The 21,805-nt window shown below is 34.4% G+C and overlaps 2 protein-coding genes and 1 long non-coding RNA gene across 3 annotated transcripts; all 3 read left to right on the forward strand.

Annotated features, from left to right (window-relative positions):
- Nucleotides 1–3,595: 3,595 nt before the first annotated feature.
- Nucleotides 3,596–5,661, forward strand: LOC124440010. The gene is given in 2 exon segments (XM_046990327.1): nt 3,596–4,236; nt 4,239–5,661. Coding segments are annotated over 2 exon segments (1,455 nt in total). The 5' UTR covers nt 3,596–3,882; the 3' UTR covers nt 5,340–5,661.
- Nucleotides 5,662–6,518: 857 nt separating this feature from the next.
- Nucleotides 6,519–13,048, forward strand: LOC124439961. Its single transcript, XR_006946510.1, has 6 exons — nt 6,519–6,673; nt 7,542–7,660; nt 8,778–8,867; nt 11,242–11,291; nt 12,316–12,390; nt 12,982–13,048. It is a non-coding gene; the product is annotated as an uncharacterized LOC124439961 (long non-coding RNA).
- Nucleotides 13,049–13,057: 9 nt separating this feature from the next.
- Nucleotides 13,058–15,966, forward strand: LOC124440442. Its single transcript, XM_046990837.1, has 4 exons — nt 13,058–13,302; nt 14,367–14,425; nt 14,843–14,906; nt 15,884–15,966. Exons 1-4 carry the CDS (start codon nt 13,095–13,097, stop codon nt 15,964–15,966), a joined length of 414 nt encoding a protein of 137 aa, XP_046846793.1. The 5' UTR covers nt 13,058–13,094.
- The last annotated feature ends 5,839 nt before the right edge of the window (nt 15,967–21,805 follow it).

Consider the following 21,805-nt stretch of genomic DNA (forward strand, 5'->3'; position numbering starts at 1 on the left):
TGCTATACGTCATGTAAGCTCATGTATAAAAACTCATACATTTACATGATACCATAGTCACTATTTTCGGATTCTCCTACTATTCTCGGAAAGTTCATATTTTCATTTTTTATTTTGAAAACAAAATTTTCATGCACATTGCTAGCATATGCTTCAATTCTTACAAATAGTAATAGTGATCATTAATTTCCTGAGCCCCTTAAAAACTTTTGGACCCAGGGAAAAACTTTTCTCCAGTTTATGACACGAAGAACTTTAAAGGTATGTAAATTTTGATGAGCAAACTTCAATGGCAAAATATCAAAGTGTATTGAAAGACAAAATAATAATGATTTTCTGTAAAATGTAGTTTTCTCTCTAATTAGGGGGTGCCTATCGAGTCCCCAGGTCAAAATGCCACATGCTTCCTCTTTTTTTGTGTGGGCTTGTTAAGATCTCAAACTTTTTATGTACGTCTCTTTTGCAAGAGCAGAACTGTTCATTTCACTTTGCTTAACTAAAGCCTAGCTCTCGTATAGAGGGCCGCTTATAATTTTCTTCACCATGTCGTACTATAGGTGCCCAGCTTTGACGTCTGACCGTGCTAATAAAACTGGAGAATAAAAGTTTTCCGTACTATTTTCCAAATCGGTCATCCTTTTTCATAGTTATACATTGAAAGACAAATAGAGCGTCGAAAGATAAACTTTGAATTGCAGCAGAATTTGTTGCAGCCAAGCATAACTATTTTATCTTCATCATAAAAAGAAAATGTCTCAACCATTATAAGTTCATTATAAAAAATCTTAAATACAGAAATAGGCACCAACCAGTTTTTTTTTTTGTGTGCAAAGCACTTTCCTATGCTTCGATGTACTCTCCTTTTGTAGTGGCGTAAGTTCGAACCAGGCTGCCCAGGGCCCTCCCAGATGGGATGCTCCCTCCCTCAACTCTGACAACATAAACATTTTCCTAATAATTATTATTAAGATACAATCTTTCCTGTTTTTAGTTTATATGCAAAAAATACAAAGTAGAGCTTAAATTTACTTTCCGGAACATGAATTCATGAATGACTTTAAATATAAAGTTTCCAGTGCTTTAACTTGCTCATATATAAACCTAATTTTATCTTTATTTGTATAAATAACACCGTTTAGGGTGCTCCCTTGACTTTCTGTGGGTGCCCGTGGCTCTTCCTACCCAGAGCTTAAAGCTGTTACGCCAGAGTCTTTTTGTATATAAGAGATGGCGAATGACATTGAAATCTAAGGAACAGAATCCGTTCGGTTTACATCACGTATTTGACTTTGAACAATTTAATACTTTCTGTTTTTTATGCTTCCTTGGTCTTCGTGGTTCCTTTATTTCAGATGTCTAATTCCCTGAATTCCTACGATATCCTAGAAACATGCAAAACTTGTCTTGTATGCCCCAGGATGCTAGCTAATCCTTCGATCTCAAAGAACCTACTGAAACTGTACAATGAACCTTTCTATATATAAGTGGTAGGCATAATATTCCTCCATAAAGCATTGCTAATGATCTCATGAAGGTCTTAGTTGGCGAACAACTTAAACTATTTGGCAAAATAAAATATAGTTCCTAATTTGAATTAAAAATACCTTAACCCTGAAAATGGTGGTAAATTGCTAGAGAATAAAATTTTATCAATTATTCTGCGTACATTGGATTAGCCACCTGAATGGCAAAGGAATATTAACTAGATTATTACAATTTTTTTCAAATTAACGAGGAGAAACGTCAAAAGCAATTGTTATTTATATAATTCATATCCCAAAGTCACTACACGAATCTATGCCTTTCATGAAGAATTTTTTTGTTAACTGTTAGAATATGTTACATGGCTTCATTTCAAGGAAATTTCACATTGTTTCTTGTTTTCTATTTTTTAAAAGATTCTGCTGACCCCTGTACAACTACTATATGAATAAAACATGCTTCTTCGGTCTTGCGTGTTTTTTCATATCGTATTTAAGATGTTTATTTTAACACATAAGATGAAGACAATGATGAACATATCATTGATTTTAAGAATGTTGGATTGTCGGTGTAAAAACAGAAAGTAAATGATCAAAACTATTATAAGTGAAAATGCACTTTGTTAATGGTTAAGTTCTTCACATAGGTAATGAACGTTCAAGTTTACTGGTAAAGGTCTAAAGTTTACACAGGAAAATGTACAATGTACTTTGACAAAGAAGTGACTCACGTTAACACAAAAGAGATCTGTTCATTTTTAAAGAAAAGACACTTTTAGGTACGGTACTTTTAGGTATACTTACTTGGCTAGGTAAGTTTAAGCAGAAAAGGTACTAGCTTAATTAAGTAGGAGAAGGTCCAAGTTTACGCAAGAAAACATCTATTGTAGGAAGAAAGAAGTTCACTGTGGTAATTATTGCAACGATGGAGAAGGTCCAAGACTCATAGTTTACGTTGGCAAAAGTCCATGGTTACACGCAGTTCAGCGGTGGATTGGAATTTGAATCAATTGTATATGATTCATTGCGCAAAAATTTGTGAAACGTTTCTAAATGATATTTATGCGATAAATGATATTTTTGGCTGACAAATAGATATTTTGTCAGCCAAAAAGGCTTTGCACTTGATTTGTATGGGTGGTAGAATACTATATATGGTTATTTACTACAACTCTTCACATCGTTCTGTGGCCTTCAACTTTAATTGGCGATGGTGTCATTGGTGTGAAATTAAACTACCAGTCATTTCCTCGTGCCAATGTCAGCTGTCTATAAATAAGCACGTGACTTCGGTAATGGAAAACGTAATCTGTGTGTTTGTATGTGATTACTGTGATTCCGACAGTATGCTGGGGAGTAAATGGTATATGTAGCGACACGTTAAATTCATAAATTTTAAAGCAAATGGTATATGCTCTCCGGCTCGTCAAAATTGTTTTACTGTACGTGGATGACAATTTTGTAAAGGTAATGACATAAATGTAGCTTGAACGTAGTACGTTTTGTACATGGCAAGGATGATGCACGATTGTTTTGAGTGGACTGATATTATGATATTTGATATAAGGATGTATATGTTGTATCGATATCTCTTACAGCCTATTTTTAAAACCTTGTTACAATATCAGTCCATAACTACAGTTTTGTCGTATACACAAATCTACAAAGCACTTGCATTTCAAAATCTCGTTCAATATATGACAGAGAAAGTCGAAATAGCAATTTTTTGTGGTTTAAACATAAACTATGCTTTCTTTAAATCAACAAATTGTCTTCACTACCCCAAATTTTTGTCACATGTCTGAAGTGTTGTTTACAATGTTGTGTACAAACATGAAAAAATTTAACAAACACACGAAAATTAAGATGTTACATCACTTGGTATTAACTATGAGTTTAGAAGTGTGTTCACATTGTTGTGACTGTTTTATCAGACTTTGATAATCGATAGTCTAGTTAGGGTGCTCCAAGTTTTTGAAAGTCTTTTATTTATATTGAACCACAGCGTCAGCATTATTGGCAATTGGTGTTTTTCAGTTACACAATTGCCCACTCATCCCTCGTGCACGAATGATAATAGCTTACTAATATCTTTCCCGCATGATGACAACAAAGACAAAGTGTGACATGTTCATTACAATATACAATGACTCACTCTCAAAGATAACAAAACAGATAATGTTTTTGTACTTTATGCAATGCAATATTCTGTGATTGTTGTTCTCCTATGGCAAAAAGGAGAAGCTTGACACTGGCAAGTTGTTTTGTACATTTTAAACTCAGCTCTTCAGAAGGCCAATAGTGACACGACGTTTCGCATCGTCTTGAATATTTTGTAAGGCAAAGTAATCGGGGTTTTTGTATTTAGGCCTGAAGTCTGATACTGTTGTTAGTAGTAACAATGGACAACAAGAGAAATCCAAAAGATGAATGCGGTAGAATTTTGTACCACGGAACCGATATGGCTTATATTTACATTAATGGTGATTTAATGTTCACAATGAGCGAAGTCTGGCGAAATTTATATCCTAAATGGCGTCGAACAACGTTAAATGATCGGGTGAAAAGAATGAAAATTCGCTGGTACACATGCACGCCAAGCGAAATAGAAAAGGTGCTTTCAGTTCAAGGTATTGCAAAATATGGAATTCATTGTACGCTCATTTCCAAGCTCGATCTTGATATGTTTACTAGTGTATATAAGATTGGATTCGCACTGGAAAACAAACGACGAATTTCGGGCAAACAGAAACAAAATAAAATATAGTCGGTTCAGTCAAAGACAGTATGCTTAAACACAAGAAATTTAAATTAAACAAGTCGGTCGCTGTTGATTCGGACATGAGCCAATCGCGGAGTGAAGTAAGTGAGTTTATTGCCAAGGAAGAAAGAGGTAAACAAAGCTCGAAAACTCGCCGTAAAAGCAGCTCTCGTGCACATGTCACAAATAACAGGTATAGCACGTTTACGATTCAGAACGACAAAACGCACAATGAAATGAATAAAGGAATTGGTAAACAAACGCACGTGTTCATTAAAGCGCAAAACAATGAAATTCATGAGGGGAGGGCTGGTTTGCCGAAAAAGAGAAAGTTGATTGCAAGGTCGCTTGAAAATAAAAATAAAAATAAAAATGAACGTCAAGACATGAACAATGAAGGATGGAATTCTGCTAAACGCCGTTGTGCGAATGTCACACGTTCTGATTATCATAGTTGCTCAAGTTCCCCATCGCTCGATAGCAAAGCGGTTTTTTCTAAAAAGCTAGGTTCCTTGACAAAAGTGACCAAGCAAAAAACGTTTAAAGCTATTGAGCAAGTAAAGAAAAATTATGATAGGCTCAAAACCCACAAGCCTGATCAGAAGATAAAGCAAACTAGGAAAGAGACACGAACAAAAAATGAAATAAAGAAAAAAGCAAAGAAAACTAAGAACCAAAAGTTAATAGGAAAATCGTGTGAAAATAATCTACGGCCTAAAACAATTACAAAAGATCAAATAATGAAAATGGATTTAAAAGATCTGAATGAGAAATATCTTATCGACTCCTTATCGCCATCAACCAAAACCGGTAGCAATAAAAATAGTCCATCAAATCCTCAATCTTACGAGATTAAACTGATGCCAGTAAAACCTGTTTGGAAGGTAAATACCAATTTTAGATTCATATCAAACTTCCAGCTTCCACCATATCTAACCATCCGTGATGGTGAACTGAGTCCGGCATACAGCATGATTTGTCGACCTGGAAAGAAACCACCATCTGCTCACCCTATTTGGAAGTGGAAAATCGGAGAGCCTGTGATTGGCAACAAAACAGAAATTAGGTATCGCGTAAAAAGAGTGAAGTGCGGTTAATCAGTATTTCATTGAATTCTCTGTTCATGGTAGTAGCCAATTATGTTGTTTCCTTCAACTTGGACATCCATTGATTAATTGTAGCAAATTGAAATATGCTTATTGTATAAATAATGCTTATTGTGTAAAAGTTTACGTTAAAAACATTTATCATATTTATTTTTTGTTATCGTCAATGCTTATCGTTATAAGCGTTAACTAACTTTTTTTCATTCAGTTGTCTTGTAAACTTGAAAGAACTAAATCGTCATCCATCATCAAGATTATATACAATCATAAGATTGTGCCGAAGCAATCCAGATAAACAGCTTCTGAATTGTAACCCACGTGTTTGATTTTGTCTGTACTTTAATGAACCGCTTTGTTTTATTCACAGTATTGAAATGTAAGATAAGATACTTCTGCTCACAGACTGATCTTTGACAGGTAGTTAAGTGTAAAAAACTCGGGATGCAAGCCTCGTGATAGGGTCAGGGTAGGGTTACTTCCAAAGAGTTGTTGTTTGTATGGCAGCAGTTTGATAATACCAAATCTGTCTTTGAACTATAATAAATGTTATATATAATATGATCGTCATACATAATATGTTATATATAATATAATATGATCGTCATTGAAATTTAAAATTTATGCTTATTTAATCTTGATTACGCTTGAATTCAGCACGTACCGGAAAGTTAAAAAGTCTCCCACCGCTTTCATTGATCTAAATACACTTGAAATAATGAGACTTTCAGTTTTTGATGAGCCACAACCCTTGTTCACGCTCATTTGACAAGACCAAAATATTCTCAACCACCACTCGTTTATTACACCTTTGTTCGCATGAAATGAAAAACGACGAAATTGTTTTTTAATTTGTGGAACTTTGCACTCGCTTTGTTAAGACTTAAGACAAATGACAAACTGGATATTACGCTGCAGTTAATTGCAAATACGTTCCTGGTGCAAATAACTGAACATTCGTGCTAACATCCACTGGAACGCTTTGAAAGCACGCTTTATATCGCATACATATTTTGACTCACAGCAAATATTTGTATATCGAGGCCATCAGAAAGGTGTTTCAATCATTGGTTTGGAGTATAAACTATAAATAATTTTTCATGCCACTATCTTCTCCAATTCTTCGGGCTGGTGTAAGCCTTTCTTTCCGCGCGTTGTTAGTTGCTAGGCAACAACCACACCATGACGTCATTTCGATCGTTCATAATGTGTATTGTGATTTTTCTCGAAATGGCAGACTTGAAAACAGATAATCTTGATATTATGGATTATGACATTGCCTCAAGTAAAATAACGGCACTCATATCACCGATTTCAGATGAATACATGTAAGTATGCAGAGGATTTTGAAATTATGAAATTAGCAGAAATTTCTTGCTCAGAGGAACCAACTCAACCAAATGAAATTATTGCATTGCAAACTTCAGGGTAGCAAAATTTGACGATGAAGTTCCTTTTCCAAAGGCCGAGTGAATGATGTACTCTTTAGCATAGCTTTTTTCTTAGTATATGTATTGAAACTTCTTTATAATTTGTCATTAAAATTAATAAAATATGATGTACGTAAGATTAACTGAACATTTGAATATGATAAGATATGTTGATATAATAAGATAATGATAAGATTAACTAAGTAGATGACAATTTTTTATACGAACAGTTTCCAGCATTTCATATTCAGTGTAAATGAATACATTAGTTACAATGTATTAAATAATTAATCTGCCCATTGGAGTATTCCTCGTTTAGATAATATTTCTACTTAGGTACGTATATATCTCACAGTGTAACTAATGTATTCATTTCATTCACATTGAAGATGGCTTTTAGTTAAGTTCAGTGGCATAGCCAACCCACAAATTTGGTGCTATGTAAATTTCAGATCATTATCATGATTCATTTCTTTCGAAATCTATTGTTTTTACTGTGAGTGACTACGGAAAAATTTACATAGCACAACCAAACTTTTGGGCTGGCTACCACACTGGTTAAGTTCAAGCATGTTTGTTTTAAAAATTTTTTCCATCTGAATCATTCAAAGTTCTGTCAAATTCATCTTTATTCTTTTGTAGATTAGTAAATTGACAATTTATTTCATTGTATTAAATGTGTATGTTTTGAAAACATGGCAAAATCATATCTTTGGGACTCATATTACATGGCATTCTAATCAAAATAAATTATTGTTTTCTGTAGTCCTTCAATTTCTGACAAGATTTGGTCAGGGTTTTTCCAAAGACTGTGCATCACAAACTGAAAACTCAGAGTTACTCAACTTGAAGGAGGTGACAAGGATGGTGCAACTACTTGTTCAGGTGATCTATGTATTTATTTCATTGTATTCCGTCATTTTTATGATCTTCATCTAGTCAGGGGTGACATGAGAACATTAATGGGGGTGGAAGGGGGGTGAATAATCATATATTCAGCTGTAACCAACTAATTTCTTCTCAAATTGACATTGCTTGCAAAAGAAATCAGTCAGGCAAAGCTGAATATATGAATATTATATATGCAAATTATAACATCTCCAATAAAATTTGTTATTTTGTAAAGGTTGCTCCCCTATTACCCTCCAAAAGGGAATTTTGTATTTTAAGAGCATAAAAAAGTTCAGTTTGATCGATAATGAAGTGACAGACAGCATTCAAGATAATGTAGATTGCAACATTTGATTTCAAAAATTTTGTCTGTATTTGTTAATTGTACATAATTAAATTTCAACATTTTGTTTTGTGTGCAATTGAAATTCATATAAATTTTTCCAAATTTCCTGCTTTTTAAAACATTTTGAAGACATTTGGATCGTTGACAAATTGCACAGATAATTATTTAGTATAGGTGATTAATTTATGCATGATTTATTGATTGACGCGTAATTTGACGCGTGATATTCATTTTGGACACAAAGGATTTTAGTCCGTAAGTACAGCTCACAGTTACCGCATGCTAACCTGAGCGAATGCTAACGCTTAAAGTATCTTTATTATGTCTGATAACCTGGAATACATTTAATGTAGCTAGATCGTGAGGACCCGGCAAAGAAATCGAATAAAACAAAATTATTATTTACGTATAATCTATACGACTCCGTTCCTCACGTAACAATCGGACTGCTAACCTGAGAATCCAACCTTCATCGTGCCTTTATAGGAATGTTAATCCAAATCAAAACTTGCAAAATCAAATAGGCTGTACCTTTAACTGTTAAAATGTTTGCCTTTATGTACGTAAACCTAAACATAATTTACGTTCGTTGAAATACCTTCAAATTTAACCATGCTGTGAGCAGCTTCCTCTATTCGTCCTTTCTGCCGGGCTCATGGCGTTGGCGCTTTGAGCATTTTTTGGCTGCTTATTACCAGCTACTTTTTATGCATAACTGTACATAGTTTACTTGTGATTTCTTTATATTTTCCAAATACACTTCAGGACTTGTCTGGTTTGAAAAAGAACTTGTATTTGGCGAGATATGCTTGAAGCTGACTACAAGAACAAGCTGGAAGAAAAGAGTATTGATTTGTATGTACATCTAAGTTTTATTTGTATAATTAAGAAATAAAGATGTTTACTCTGTTTGCACAGGCTTTATGCAAACCGAGGAGACCTATGAGAATTGGGTATATCAACTCGAGAGTATGCCAACAACGCTATAGACCAATCAGCGCTCGCGCAATATTGCTTTTATTTTACAATCACTTTTGAAATGAACAAAACTTTCAAACATGCCTGTAAACTTCTCCCAAAATGTAACTCTTTTGAATATCGTTTAAGAAATAAACAGAGAGTGATAACAGAGTCCTTTCTAGAAGTGCGTTTCAACAAACAGGTTAAATTGCTCCATTTTGAAGAATAACGTATATTGCGTCGATGATTAAATAATATTTCCTTCAGAAGTAATATTTTATTGTGCTGTTTGTTAGAAAATGTAGCATAGAAACGATTCCAATATTTAGCCTGAGATTTAACTACATGTGTCATGTTGATTTTGTGAGGAGCGATCACGCAGTATCCTGCAACTTAGCGTGTTTAAAATGTACCAATTTTAAGATTTCATGCACACCATCTTGCTTGCTTCACGGCAATATTCACGGTCTGTGCCGTGTGGTTTGGATACTCAAATTGAAAGAGTTATCTTTTGAATAAAACGTTGCTTGTGCTTAGTCAATAATCCATTTTAAGCATGAAGAACAATTATTTCAATGTGATAGCTAAATAACTGTGTGTTGTCGAGGCAAAGTTTATTTTCTGAGGTCTTAAAATGAAAATGAAAACAAGGACTTCCTTAATAAGCCACTAAATTCACGACTTGTCTGAGGTAACTCAAGAAAAGTGCCTCCAGGACGTCAAATATGCCGTAGAACTTGATATTATGAATTTTAATTCGATTTAATTTCGTCATTTGATTGCTGTCTTTATTTTTGGAGATTTTAGTTTCTAATTAAAATTGAAAAAGCTTGTGTTAGTTTGTTGTATCGAAATTCCTGTTTCCATTCATAGCATTTAGTCTAGTCGATTAGAGGGGGTAGCGTGCACCACCTAGAAATCATTTTCTAACATACTTTTCTAGAAAGGAAATTTTGTGTAGAAAAGATTTTGATGTTAACTATTGGGACAAGTGGCCCACGTATCATTATTATGCTAATTTACGTAAAAAAGGTATAAATTGTTATCACCAAAATGATAGTTATCACAAAGTTTAAAATCCCTACTACGACACGTTAAACTACAATATAATGCTGTGTTTGAGCAAAAAAACACAATTTTATGAATGCAATCGTTGAAAATGTTGCACAATAGTTGCTGAATGGTTATTTGATACAGTATAATTTTATTGTACGTTTTGATATATAATATTTTTCTTCTTAGAGTTTATTTCTTTGTAGTTCGCTAAAATCCTTGTACGAAATTTTTTTCATCACTGTCAAAACCATTCTCAAAATTTTTCTCTTCCTTTTTTTCTTCCTTTTCCTTCTTTTCATTGTCTTCACTCGTCGGAACTATTTTCAAGGACATTAACTACTGTGGTAAACTTTTGTCTTTTTCTATCATGTTGCTTAAAAGATTTGCGTGGACAACGTTTACTAAACTTCCACGAGTCCATACATGAAACACGTAAAGATTTCTCTTTGTTTAAGCACCTCTGTTCCATTTTCCCAGTTACTGTCCAGTAGCTCAAATACTGAGTGAAAGCGGGATTTTTGAGCTTTTCAAGGGCTAATTTTCCTTTACTCTTTAAGGCACTGGTGCGACTTTCTCCCTTGAAAACTTTAACGCAACATGATAGGAAGAGACAAAAGTTTAATGTCGATATCTAAGGTTGACTTAGCTTGTCTTCCTCTTGCTACACTTTAAAAAAGTCGCACATACAGTACATCTAATCTACTACCACGTATAGCGTTGTTTAAAATGGCGAATATATAATATTTTGAGACGCCAAAAGCGTACCAGCTAGGTTAGGTGGGTGGTTAGACACGGAAGAATGTATTTTGGAGTTAAAGGACACATGCAACATAAAATTCGGATTGTTATTTTTGTAACATTAAATTAGTGTTCTGGCCCAATTCTTCAACAATTTAAATGGCTTTTAAATCAGTTTAAAATTTAATTTCACTTTGTACAATTACATTGCCAAAAAAAACATCACTTTTGGACCTCGGTCAAGATATAGTAAAAACTGCTCGCTGTTGCAGCCAATCAGATTGCAGGAAATCAAAAAATATCATAAGGCATGCATAAATAAAATATGAATATAATTACGAACAATATGCAGACGATACGAATGTTATTCTGTTTACGACACCTAGATTTTATTATTTCGTATTCTATTTCAGAGTTGTAATTGCATTTGTTCCAGCTTACTAAATCATTCGTATTTTCATCTTTTTATGTCAAGATATTGCCGTGAATGAAAGAGTTCTTGACCTAGAGAGGATGCATGAAGAGGTAGTTTACGAATCAAAAGATGTTACTAACGTGAAGTTCTTACAACGTAATGATGTCAGAAATGTATTGTGAAGAGAGGGTGTGTTATTGTATTGTTTGTTGACAGCATGTTGGAGCAAATATTAAATTTATTTTCGTGCGTAATGAACAAGCAGTGCTGTTAATGTAATTGAAATGACATCCGTGAGTCAGAGTTTTAGTGGATATCAATATTAGTGACTTTTTGTTTTTTTGAAGGAGGATTATTAGTGCGTGCGTATTTAGTCTGTGCATGGTAAAAAATAATCGGTAAAAGTAGGGATGTATCGGAATTTGCTGGATATTGCTATAATTTTTCATTTGTCTATACCGATAAACATACTGCTCATTCTTGCTATTCCAGCTAATTGCAAGGCACCAAAACCGTCGTACTTTCGTTTATTAGAACCGTCGTACTTTTGTACATTTACGATCAATTAGAAGCAGATTGATTTTACCTGTCACGGACCTGGATTTTATTGTATTTTGATATTGTGTAATTTGGCTTGATCAGGATTCCAACTGAGCCCTCAGTAAAGATCTGGTTTTCGACTTTTCTCATTGCATTGCCTTTTGTACTTGAAAAATGAGTAGGAAATAAAATGGTTTTAAAGTTGCTGTCAATTTCATGAATTTCATCCACGTTTTCTTCTAACCTTTAGTACAGAGCAATCCAGGATGATTACGAAGGGGGGCTACTTTACGGGCTGATTACGCAGGGGGGACTTTAGTTTAGATATTTTGCAGGTGTAGCCATGCAATGTATGTAGACTGGAAAATATTTTATGGGATTTACTTTCCCTTAAGTTTGATACTTTCTTAATATTATGGCTATTTTAAAATGTGGAAGGAAAATTGGCACATCTCCTACACCCTTACTAGCCAAGGCTAGGAGAGGTGCCCCCCCTAGTCCCTATTAAATTCATTCTTTGCTTTAAACCGTCGACGATTGAAGCTCCCTTTTATTCAATGAGTCTTCCCTGAAAACATCTGTTCCTCTCTTTAGCGCGTAAAAACAATCAGAAGATGCTTCAAGCAACAGTTAGCTGACGTTATTGCACAAATATCCAATGAATATGAGGTAAGCATGAAAGATTTGGTAAAGTATTTACGACGTGACATGGTCACTTGACTCTATAATGGGAGTTTTATTTGCGTCTCCTGCAAGGTAAAGTAAATGTTGTGCAAAACTAGACCTCACAACTGCTTTTGGGATTAGACAAAACGAATCAGAATTGCCAGTTTTCTACACTCTGAGAGTTGTGGGTGCAGATTGTTTGACACCTTTTAGGCGTCTTGTAGCGAGCATTCTAGTCAATTCCACGAATAAAATACGGTCAAATTTTAATTTGCGTTCACTCAAAACAGGACAAAATTTATCAAAGACGGCCCTCCAGACGTGTAATCTTAGTCATAATTATGAATTCACTTCACACACAATATTTGCTGTATTTGTGTATGCGATCTGTTCACGCTGATATCATGTGCATATGGAGAATACGATTGTTATCGTTGCTTATATTACCAAAGCAAGTAATTTTTCATTGTTTAATTTTCGTTCTTTGCAATGTTCAATGGAAATGGATTTTTCTTCAATAACAAATTCTCGTAACTGGAAGCATGGCTTTTCCTCTACTTCCAAATCACTTTGTCTTTTCGAATTTACAAATAGCGGTTTATCAATAAGGAGATTGCGAAGCGCGAAAAACTTGAGAACTGTAAGAAAAATGACGACTTGTTGAAAAGCAGCGCGGTAAGGCAGCCGAACAACAAGAAGCGTTACTCATGATGATGAAGATGCAATTAAAGGAACAACAAGAAATTGCTGATAGAGAGCTAGAAGATGCGTTAAACCAACAATACATGGCTCAGCAAGATGAATCCAGCAGCGCTGAACGCAAGCACCTTGTGTCACAAATTGATGAACTGGAAGCTAAACTGGAGGATATGGATTCAGCTCTGAAACAGTACGAAGAAGAGAACAAACAGATGAGTATGTTGGAAATAGATATCTTTAAATTGTGTCACGTGAGCACTAATAATCTTATATCATATTTTCACTCACGTACCACATTTTGTAAAATATTAGCGATTGTAAAGACTGTATTTTGGATCCCTTACTTAAAAGTAAACTATAACTTTTCGATTATATCCACGTTTTATGTTGACCTGAATCTTACTTAAAGTTCACTCATACTCACTGGTTATAAAACCACACAAAAGTAAATTTCCCTCTAGAAATATTGTTATAAATTCTAAATAAATGAATCCTGGATATTTCGGGACAGCACTAATAAGATATAGTAATTAGCTAACTGCCATGTGAAGAAGGAGGTCAAGAAATACCCAGTTTATAAATTAGCATTGAATAGTAGTAAAATTTCACTCACTATGTATGTAGCAACATTATTTGTTTGTAATCCACATCTTGTAAAGCAGTTTGAAATATGCTCACATGATTGTATCCAAACAGGGCAATCGCAATTGCCATTTTAAAGGCTGATTGGGGCTCATAAATTTAGCATTTATAATCAACTACCTATAGAGAGAGGGGGTGGGGTGGTTCTTTTTATGTCGTCTTTATTTATTAAACGTTTTATTAGATGTGAATATGATTGAATTTTCTCGACTCTCTTCAAAAATGGCTTTATTGTGTGTGTGTTTTTTCAAAGAATCTTTTTTAGTAAAGACGATAATGCTTGATGCTTGAATTACCAAACGTATAAACCACTTTGTATGCCATGTATAAATCATCTTTGCATTGCAATACAAAAATTCAAAATGGCAAACATTTGTCCATAAGCGTGATGAAAAATAATTGGAATACTTTTGGCAAATTCATTACCGAAATACAAAATCTATCTAAGAGACTTTCTATTTTATCACATTGTCTTTCATAGAAATGAAACAGTGTTTTGAATCAACTTATTAGTCATGTTGCTTTCAAGTCTTTAGATCTTCGACGATTGACATGTAATCGATGTGGTTTACGTAATTACATTTAAAAATTTATTCATTGCGCCGGTTCCAGTTTTTCATGATATTTTTACTTTTTAGCGCGAGAAGTTCGTAGCCTTTCAGATAAATTGAATCAAGAACAAGCAATCACAGACCGTGTAAGTGATCATAATTGTTATTGGTAAGATATCCTTTGGGAAGTCCATGCCTAATACCTTTGTCAAAATTTTGAATTTCAGCTGCTGTAACATATATTTTGACTTTCTTTTGACAACTTTTGCTCATTCCATTATTATTGAGCAACCCAGCTTTTATGATAGTCACAACATTCATGCATGCACGATCATCGTTGATTTCAACATTAAATGAAATAAGAAAGGCACATTATCCTTATTTGAAACACGCAGGGATGTTCTTAAATCATTGGTCAAAAAGTTAGAAGTTTTTTGAACTTTGTTGCATCTTTAGATCTCTGGTTTGTGTTGTGGAAGGATTCTTGTAGAACAAAACAAAAATATTAGCTACGTACCTTCATACGATTTGTGTTGATTATCATTTTATACACTTTATTGCAGCTAAAACAAGAAGTCATTGATGCGAAAGCTGAATGTGAACGCGAAAAAGGAATCAACAAAACAGGTAAAAACAATTGAAATATTTTTATGGCTATGGTTTTGTTGTGAGTAGCTGCATGTTGTCTTCGCGAGGCTATCCATGCTTGACAATCCAAGAGTATAACCAAGTTGGAACATGTATTATGTTTTATGTATAAAGCTTGAAAGACAGAAACTCTACCTACAACAAAATTACGACAACCGTTTGCGAAAAGTGCAAGAAGATGTAAGTACTCTATTTTTGTCATTTTTCCTGCTTTAACTGCGTTATTTTGTAATTATAGCTGTGCTCTGCACGACGTAGGAATTTTAAAAATAATAATGTAACAATGTCACACCTTGCCTTCCCGAAAAATTTCACATAAAATCTCACACAGGGAAAGAAAAATTTTATGTAAAATTGTTTCAATTTCACATAATGATCTTCTATGAAATGTTTATAGAAATTTTGTAAGGTTTTTCTGTAGCTTTTCATATTTATGTCGTCTGGCGAAGTTTTGCTTTTTTCATACGTATCTATAGATAGTATTCAAACAGTATACTGTTTGAATAAATTTTTCAGGATTTAATAATTTTTTAATATTTTGTTACAATTTCATGAACAGTTCGTGTTTTCCAATTTTTTAAAATACTCTTTGAGACTTGTTTCGGCACCATACTTTATAGACAACGGTAATTTACAAACTGATTTGTTGCAAAATGATAATGGTTGAAACACTTTATGAAGTAGCTACGTTTTATAATCCATATAATATCCTACTCTATTGATAAAAGTGTTTATTTCTTCATCTGTTGAAATTAGTTATTGGCGTAAAAAATTGTACATATGTAAATAGTAAAACTGGACATTAGCCTCAACATCAACAACTGTTCTTGACTTACTCAATAACGAAGTCAATAGCATACGGAGAATATCTGGCAACTAGCAAACTGTATTCATGGCTTTGTTGGTATATTGGAAAGAAAGCTGCGAGATTTTTTACTTATTTTATTCTGTTCTAGATGGTTGCTACCTCACAGAAGCAAATGGAAGAACTTATGACGAAGCAGATTTCGAAATATCGAGCACGCGAGCTGGAAAATAGACGTGAACTCGAGGAAGCTTTGAAAAAAAAGGTAAGCAGTTTCATAACTTTTGCAAACAACATGTACTGTATAGCTGTATCTTTTTTTATCTAAAGCTACTCGACTTTGCTATTAACCATCACGCTGCGGTCCCGTCTTTATACGTAGTCCGATTTATTTGTAACATGCAGGCTAACTATTAACTCAGATATATGTATTTTTTCCGTTTGTAACAAAACATATTTTCCAAGTGTATCCGTATCTGCACAACTAGGCTAAATGGAAAGGTTATTGTGATATACATTTTTCATCATGGCGCCACTTTCACGTCAAAGAAGAATAAAGTTGAGAATGTGATTTGTTTTATCTCAATGTTCTTGTTTAGAAGTATAAACGAATTGTGTGATTTCTCATGCGTCGTCTCAAATCGCGTAAAAAATAAATTTGAATTTGAGATACTCAACAAAAAAATAGCAGCAAGCCAATAGCGTCTGAGTAATTCTTTTATTGAAGAGATTCTTTAAAATGACAATGGACATTCTAAATCAGTTTATACATATCACTTTTAATTCTTGAGATATTGATGTTTTTGTTTGTCCGATTTATCTAACATGTGACGTCACATTGCATAATGGCACTAGAATTGCTAGGTATAGTTACCAATACTGTACTACACAAGGACAGAGTCCCCCTTCATCGTGACGTGGTTAATGGTATAAAATGTTGCCTACTGGTATCAATCTAAAATTGTCAGGAAACTAAAGAGTATTTGAAACATTGTGGAACTCATTATGCAATATGACGTAACAAAGTAAATGGTTTGAACCCGGGAGTCTCGTTACATGTTTGTAAATGTAGATCGTCCAGGTTGGTATAGTCCTGAGAAGGACTGTTTTGTTGTTGATTGACGTTTTGACAACCTTAGCGGTAGTCATCTTCAGAGTCAAATGACTCTTCAGAGAGTTCAAACCATTTACTTGAAGACAAGAAATATCGTAGAGTCATTTGACTCTATAGATGACTACCGCTAAGGTTGTCGAAACGTCAGTCAACAACAACAAAAACAGTCCTTCTCAGAACTATACCAATCTGGACGATCTACATTTACAATAATGTAATGACGTAACAAGTTGGATAAATTGGAAATAAAAATACGTCAATATCACTCGAATAAAAAGAGATATGAATTTACTGTTCTAGAAAGTACCCTGTCATTTCGAAAGTTCTGGTCATTGCAAACATAATTTAATTTGCAAAATTTTCGTTTCATAGACACTTTAAACTTTTATAAAACCTTTTAAAAGCAAAAATATAAGATTCGAACTGAACAATCACTGAAATAAAACAATGTTTCAACGATTACGAAAGTTCTTCGTCGTAAGAAAAATTTCAACACCTTTTTTACAAGTTTGAAAATATTGCTATCCAATGGATAACGCTATCCAGGCTTCGTGCAACCGCCCTGTTCTTGATGTTTCTCACGAGTGAACGTTATCTACAATCGTTATGCAATTTCGCGTACATTTTTCTTTCGTTCAAGGAAAGGGATGTGATTCCTGATTCGGAGAAAGACTCAGCGATAAGAAAGTTGCAAAATATTGAAGTGAAACTGAATGCAGAGATTGCAAGGTTTGTGAAAAGTTTCATTTTAATTACGAAATATTGTTTGAATTTTTGCCAAATATGCTTATGGCTTCGCTACAAGGCAGCCTAGCTTTATTCTGATATCATTTTTGGATTTTTCAAGACACTCTGTACACTCGCCTGTTGCTAGCCAGCGCAATGTACGCTCAAATATGGGTTTTTATTTCGTACTGCGTGGGTTCCACGTTTGGTCTGCGGGGTTCACGTATTGCGTTTTGTATCATTTTGCTCGAAATTGTTTTTGGAACTTAGAGTTCCTCCTCAACAAAAAATATCGGAGGAACTTGAGAAGCACAAAGATAATTTTAACAATCAAATTGTTTTGAAGTAAAAATATAATCAAGAATGAGTTGTTGTAATATATTTTCATTCAAGCTAAGCAAGCTGCTCCAACCAATGCCTCCATCGTTCTGTTGCCTTTTTGAGACCCTTTCATATATTGCCCTCAGCGCATGCGTTCACTAAACAAGCTCGTATATCTTAAAGTTTACGGAAAGAATTAGAACGTGTGAACAAAACATGGGAGACGAAGGTGGCGATACTTAAGCAAAGGTATGAAAACATGTGTTTTTTCGATACGTTATTTAGTTTATTTTAATAACTGTGTTTTGTATTTAGTATTTTACTATTCATTTACACTCTACCGACCGATGTACATTTTTATATTATTACTAATTTTTCATTTTTCACTGTTTTCTGTACTAACTTTCGTCATTAAAATATTGTTTGTCTTTCAAACTTTTTGGTCGGTCAAACAATTTTCTTCCCTTACTCTTCCTCAATTCTTTAGTTTCACAATTTCTTGTATGTAGTTCGACATTCTCCCAATCTGTTTTATATATTTTTGTATTTTCAGAGTTTTTCTTTTTTCCAACAAACATGTAACTATCAAAGAGCCACACGATATTTATCAAAATAACACTTTCTTCTATCATAGTAGCAACAACCATATCAGGTCTTTGACCGTCTAATTATAATGTCGTTACATTCTTTCTCGCACTGTAGTGTTTTGTTCTTCTCGTGATGTTATAGTTTTGGATAGAGATCTTAGCCTTCCCTTTCTGACCAAATTTGTCTAACCTCTTCCTTTCTACCAAAGTGGCCTGGATGTAGGAGCATATGCTCCAATAAGCATTGCTCTTAGATCATAAAAGTACACAGCCTCATTATTACACTTAGATATAAGGATTCTGGGGAGGATTATCATATTTTTTACTATTAATGTTGAGGAAAGTCTACTCAAAACTATGGGATCTTTTTCAGTCCAAATAACCATTTTATAGCAAAGTGGGCAACGTGTCACATGAAATACATTTGTAGACATCAACTGTGTCAAGCATCTGTAGTATATGGCTTTCTTTATTACAGTCATTTTAGTGCTCAGATATCATTCAACACTTCTCCAATAACAACCACATGATTTCTCAGACCGTTGTAAAGGTCTGTTACCTCACCAGTTAAGGTATAACTAATATTACTGTTGATAATTGAGTTTTGTTTTGTTGCAGTATGCATGCCTTGAAAGACGAAGCATTTTGAGAATGACTCTTCAAAGGCAAGCTGCCCGATTGCATCAGGCCTCTCTCACATACGCCGTAAGTATGTCTTAAGTTTTTATGCAATATAATCAACAGGCTGTTTTGAAATTTGATGATGGCTTTAAATGCTTTATTTTGTTAATTCACAATAATTAGCGTATAACACCAGCTCGCAATTTCGGTCCTAATTGCGCACTAAAGAAATAGGTTTCTGAAGAAATAAGCGATGCTAATTTACTCAAGTTTACCTAGCACAACCAACCTTGCGTACTGGTTACGCCAATCTATAGTTACGCCCATCTATGGTTACGCCAATCTATGGTTACGCCAATCTATGGTTACGCCAATGGTCATTATAGCTTCCAGTCTCCTGTCATGTATTAGTGTAAAGATTTGCAGAAACTGCATTGTCATTCCTGTCTGTTGATGCGAAGTCACGGAAAAATTATTTTCGTCAAGAGAAAATTATTGAATTGACTTTTTTTGTTTGTAGAGTGATGGACCATTTATTATACCTCGAGATCCTGTTCCACTGAATAAGAGATTTAAAGTTATTGTAATTCGATAAGTATTTTATTCAACCTTTTTGGTATTTCAGACTCATCTAACTTTGACGTGCGATATATTTGAGCTACAAACTGCCGTTCCTGTGTAAAGGTTTCTATACATTTCCTCTCCCCGCACTGAGTGTTTCTCTATAGGATTCATTATGTGTTTAATTTCATTATGCATCCTCTTCGTCGTCTCAATTTTTCGTTTTTAACTCTGTGGTTGACATTCTAAGGAAACTTAGGAAGCGTGTGGTTTTATATATTAACAATCTAGAAGTACAATAAAATATGCGTATTGTTTAACTATTTCTATTTCGCCTTCTTAAACAAGCAAAATTTTGCTACATTTTTGTATGGGGGTATTCGTACATACATATACATAAAACAATTGATTTCGCAGTAACTTAACACTGACTGCAAAAAAAATGCATGAGTATTTGTTCCCCTCCCCTTTTTTAACTATGGAGCTAAGTATGATGAGAAGGGTTTATTGCTCAGGCCTAAAGATAGTAGTGCAATGAACGTGGATCTCAACACGCATGCTCTTAGTGCTCAACGGAGCAGTTCAGACTTGGGGAATGCTACGCCCAATAACCAAAACAAAATCGAATTTTTCATGTCTTATGCTTTCTAAATGAACCATATGTGTTTTCTATCCATTTGATTTATTGCATTATTTGTTTTCAATTTAGCCTCCGAGTAGCTTTGAAGGTGATAAAAACTGTGCTACCAGACAAGGTAACTATGTATCCACAGATTTTCTGGGAGTTCAGGTTACTTTTACTCTCTGAACCATGCGTTTTACCCGATTAGACAAATTGTTTACCCGTCCTCGAAGTAATTCTAACTCTCCCCTTATCTCCCGACCCTCGTATAACTGCAGAGTTTTGCTTTATCGTGTTTACAGTACTTGAGGAACGTTTCATAACCTAATTATCACCCAGAACTTACTGTAATCCTCTAAAGTAAAGATACGAAAATGTATTTCTTTAGTAAGGTTTGTTTTATGCGAGCTGAAACCCCTATAGCGTTGAAACAGGGACGGGGCGGGTGGCTGAATGGTTAATTGCGTGAGCTGTAAGCCAGACGGCGCGGGTTCAATCCGGCTCGTGGCACATTTGGCAATGTGTCTGTAAACCTAGCCCGGTTGACCAAAGCCATGTGAGGGAAATTTGGTAGAGGAAACTATGTCCTCGGATGGACTGTATCTGCATCTGCAATGTTGCAGCCTTGTCACACTGTGTCACGCTGATATCAGCGTTGTGGTTGCGTGAAGGGTACGAGTGATTGTAGTCTGGTCAGCTGCCTTCACTATAAGTGACCAGGATGTTCCACTTTGTGGAACCCTCATACGTCGAAATCGACGGAGTCCATTATTAGCGTTGAAACAAATCGTTAAAACGTCACCTCCTTCGTAATATGACACCACTGGCTGAAATATAATTCTAGTAACACTTTTTTAGTCCTACTATGTTAATATTTCTGTGCTGTAAGCTGCTGCTAAAACAATAGATATCTCAAGAAATGAATAGTGATAATGCTCTGAAATATACAAGGCTAAAATTTTCGAGATAGCTTCGCTACTTGAATTACAATGCAACCAACATAAAACCAACAAGTTCACAAAGCAATAATTGCAAACTATTTTAATAACGTATGGGAAGAATATTAGAGGATTATTTTTGCTGCAGAACTTTTACCTACGGAATGTTACTTACCATTTTCTTTAGCTCAATTTGTAGATGTTTTGTTTAACACACCGTTTGATATTATATAGATCGCCTTGTTTGCTCAGATGGCGACTCAAAACATGAAGGCAATGGCCAGTTAAGGTTGGGATAAATGTTGTCTAAATTTACCTATTGTAATTTATGTATGATATAAAACCAGTCGCTTTTTAAAGTCGTGTATAATGTTTTAGTTTCATAATTCATACGACCATCGAGAATTCGCCAAATAATATAATGCTACACTTAGAGCTATTATCAACCAGAGAAGTTTGTAACTAATAAAATGCAATTAACTAACTCCGTCATCAAAGAGTTTTCTCAACACAAAGTGCATACGTGAACTTTTTTGTATTTTTGTCAGAATCAATTCCCAGTCTTGTGAAACACTAAACGCCG

This window comes from Xenia sp. Carnegie-2017, unplaced genomic scaffold, assembly GCF_021976095.1.
Source record: "Xenia sp. Carnegie-2017 unplaced genomic scaffold, XeniaSp_v1 HiC_scaffold_2, whole genome shotgun sequence".
In the NCBI taxonomy this organism is placed as follows: domain Eukaryota; kingdom Metazoa; phylum Cnidaria; class Anthozoa; order Malacalcyonacea; family Xeniidae; genus Xenia; species Xenia sp. Carnegie-2017.

Excerpts from the sequence above, each read along its gene's own strand:
- LOC124440442 (XM_046990837.1), top strand. The coding sequence starts at position 13,095 with ATGATGATGAAGATGCAATTAAAGGAACAACAAGAAATTGCTGATAGA. Across the intron at positions 14,426-14,842 it reads AACAAGCAATCACAGACCGT|CTAAAACAAGAAGTCATTGA; the intron begins GTAAGTGATCAT and ends ACTTTATTGCAG. Across the intron at positions 14,907-15,883 it reads AAAAGGAATCAACAAAACAG|ATGGTTGCTACCTCACAGAA; the intron begins GTAAAAACAATT and ends ATTCTGTTCTAG.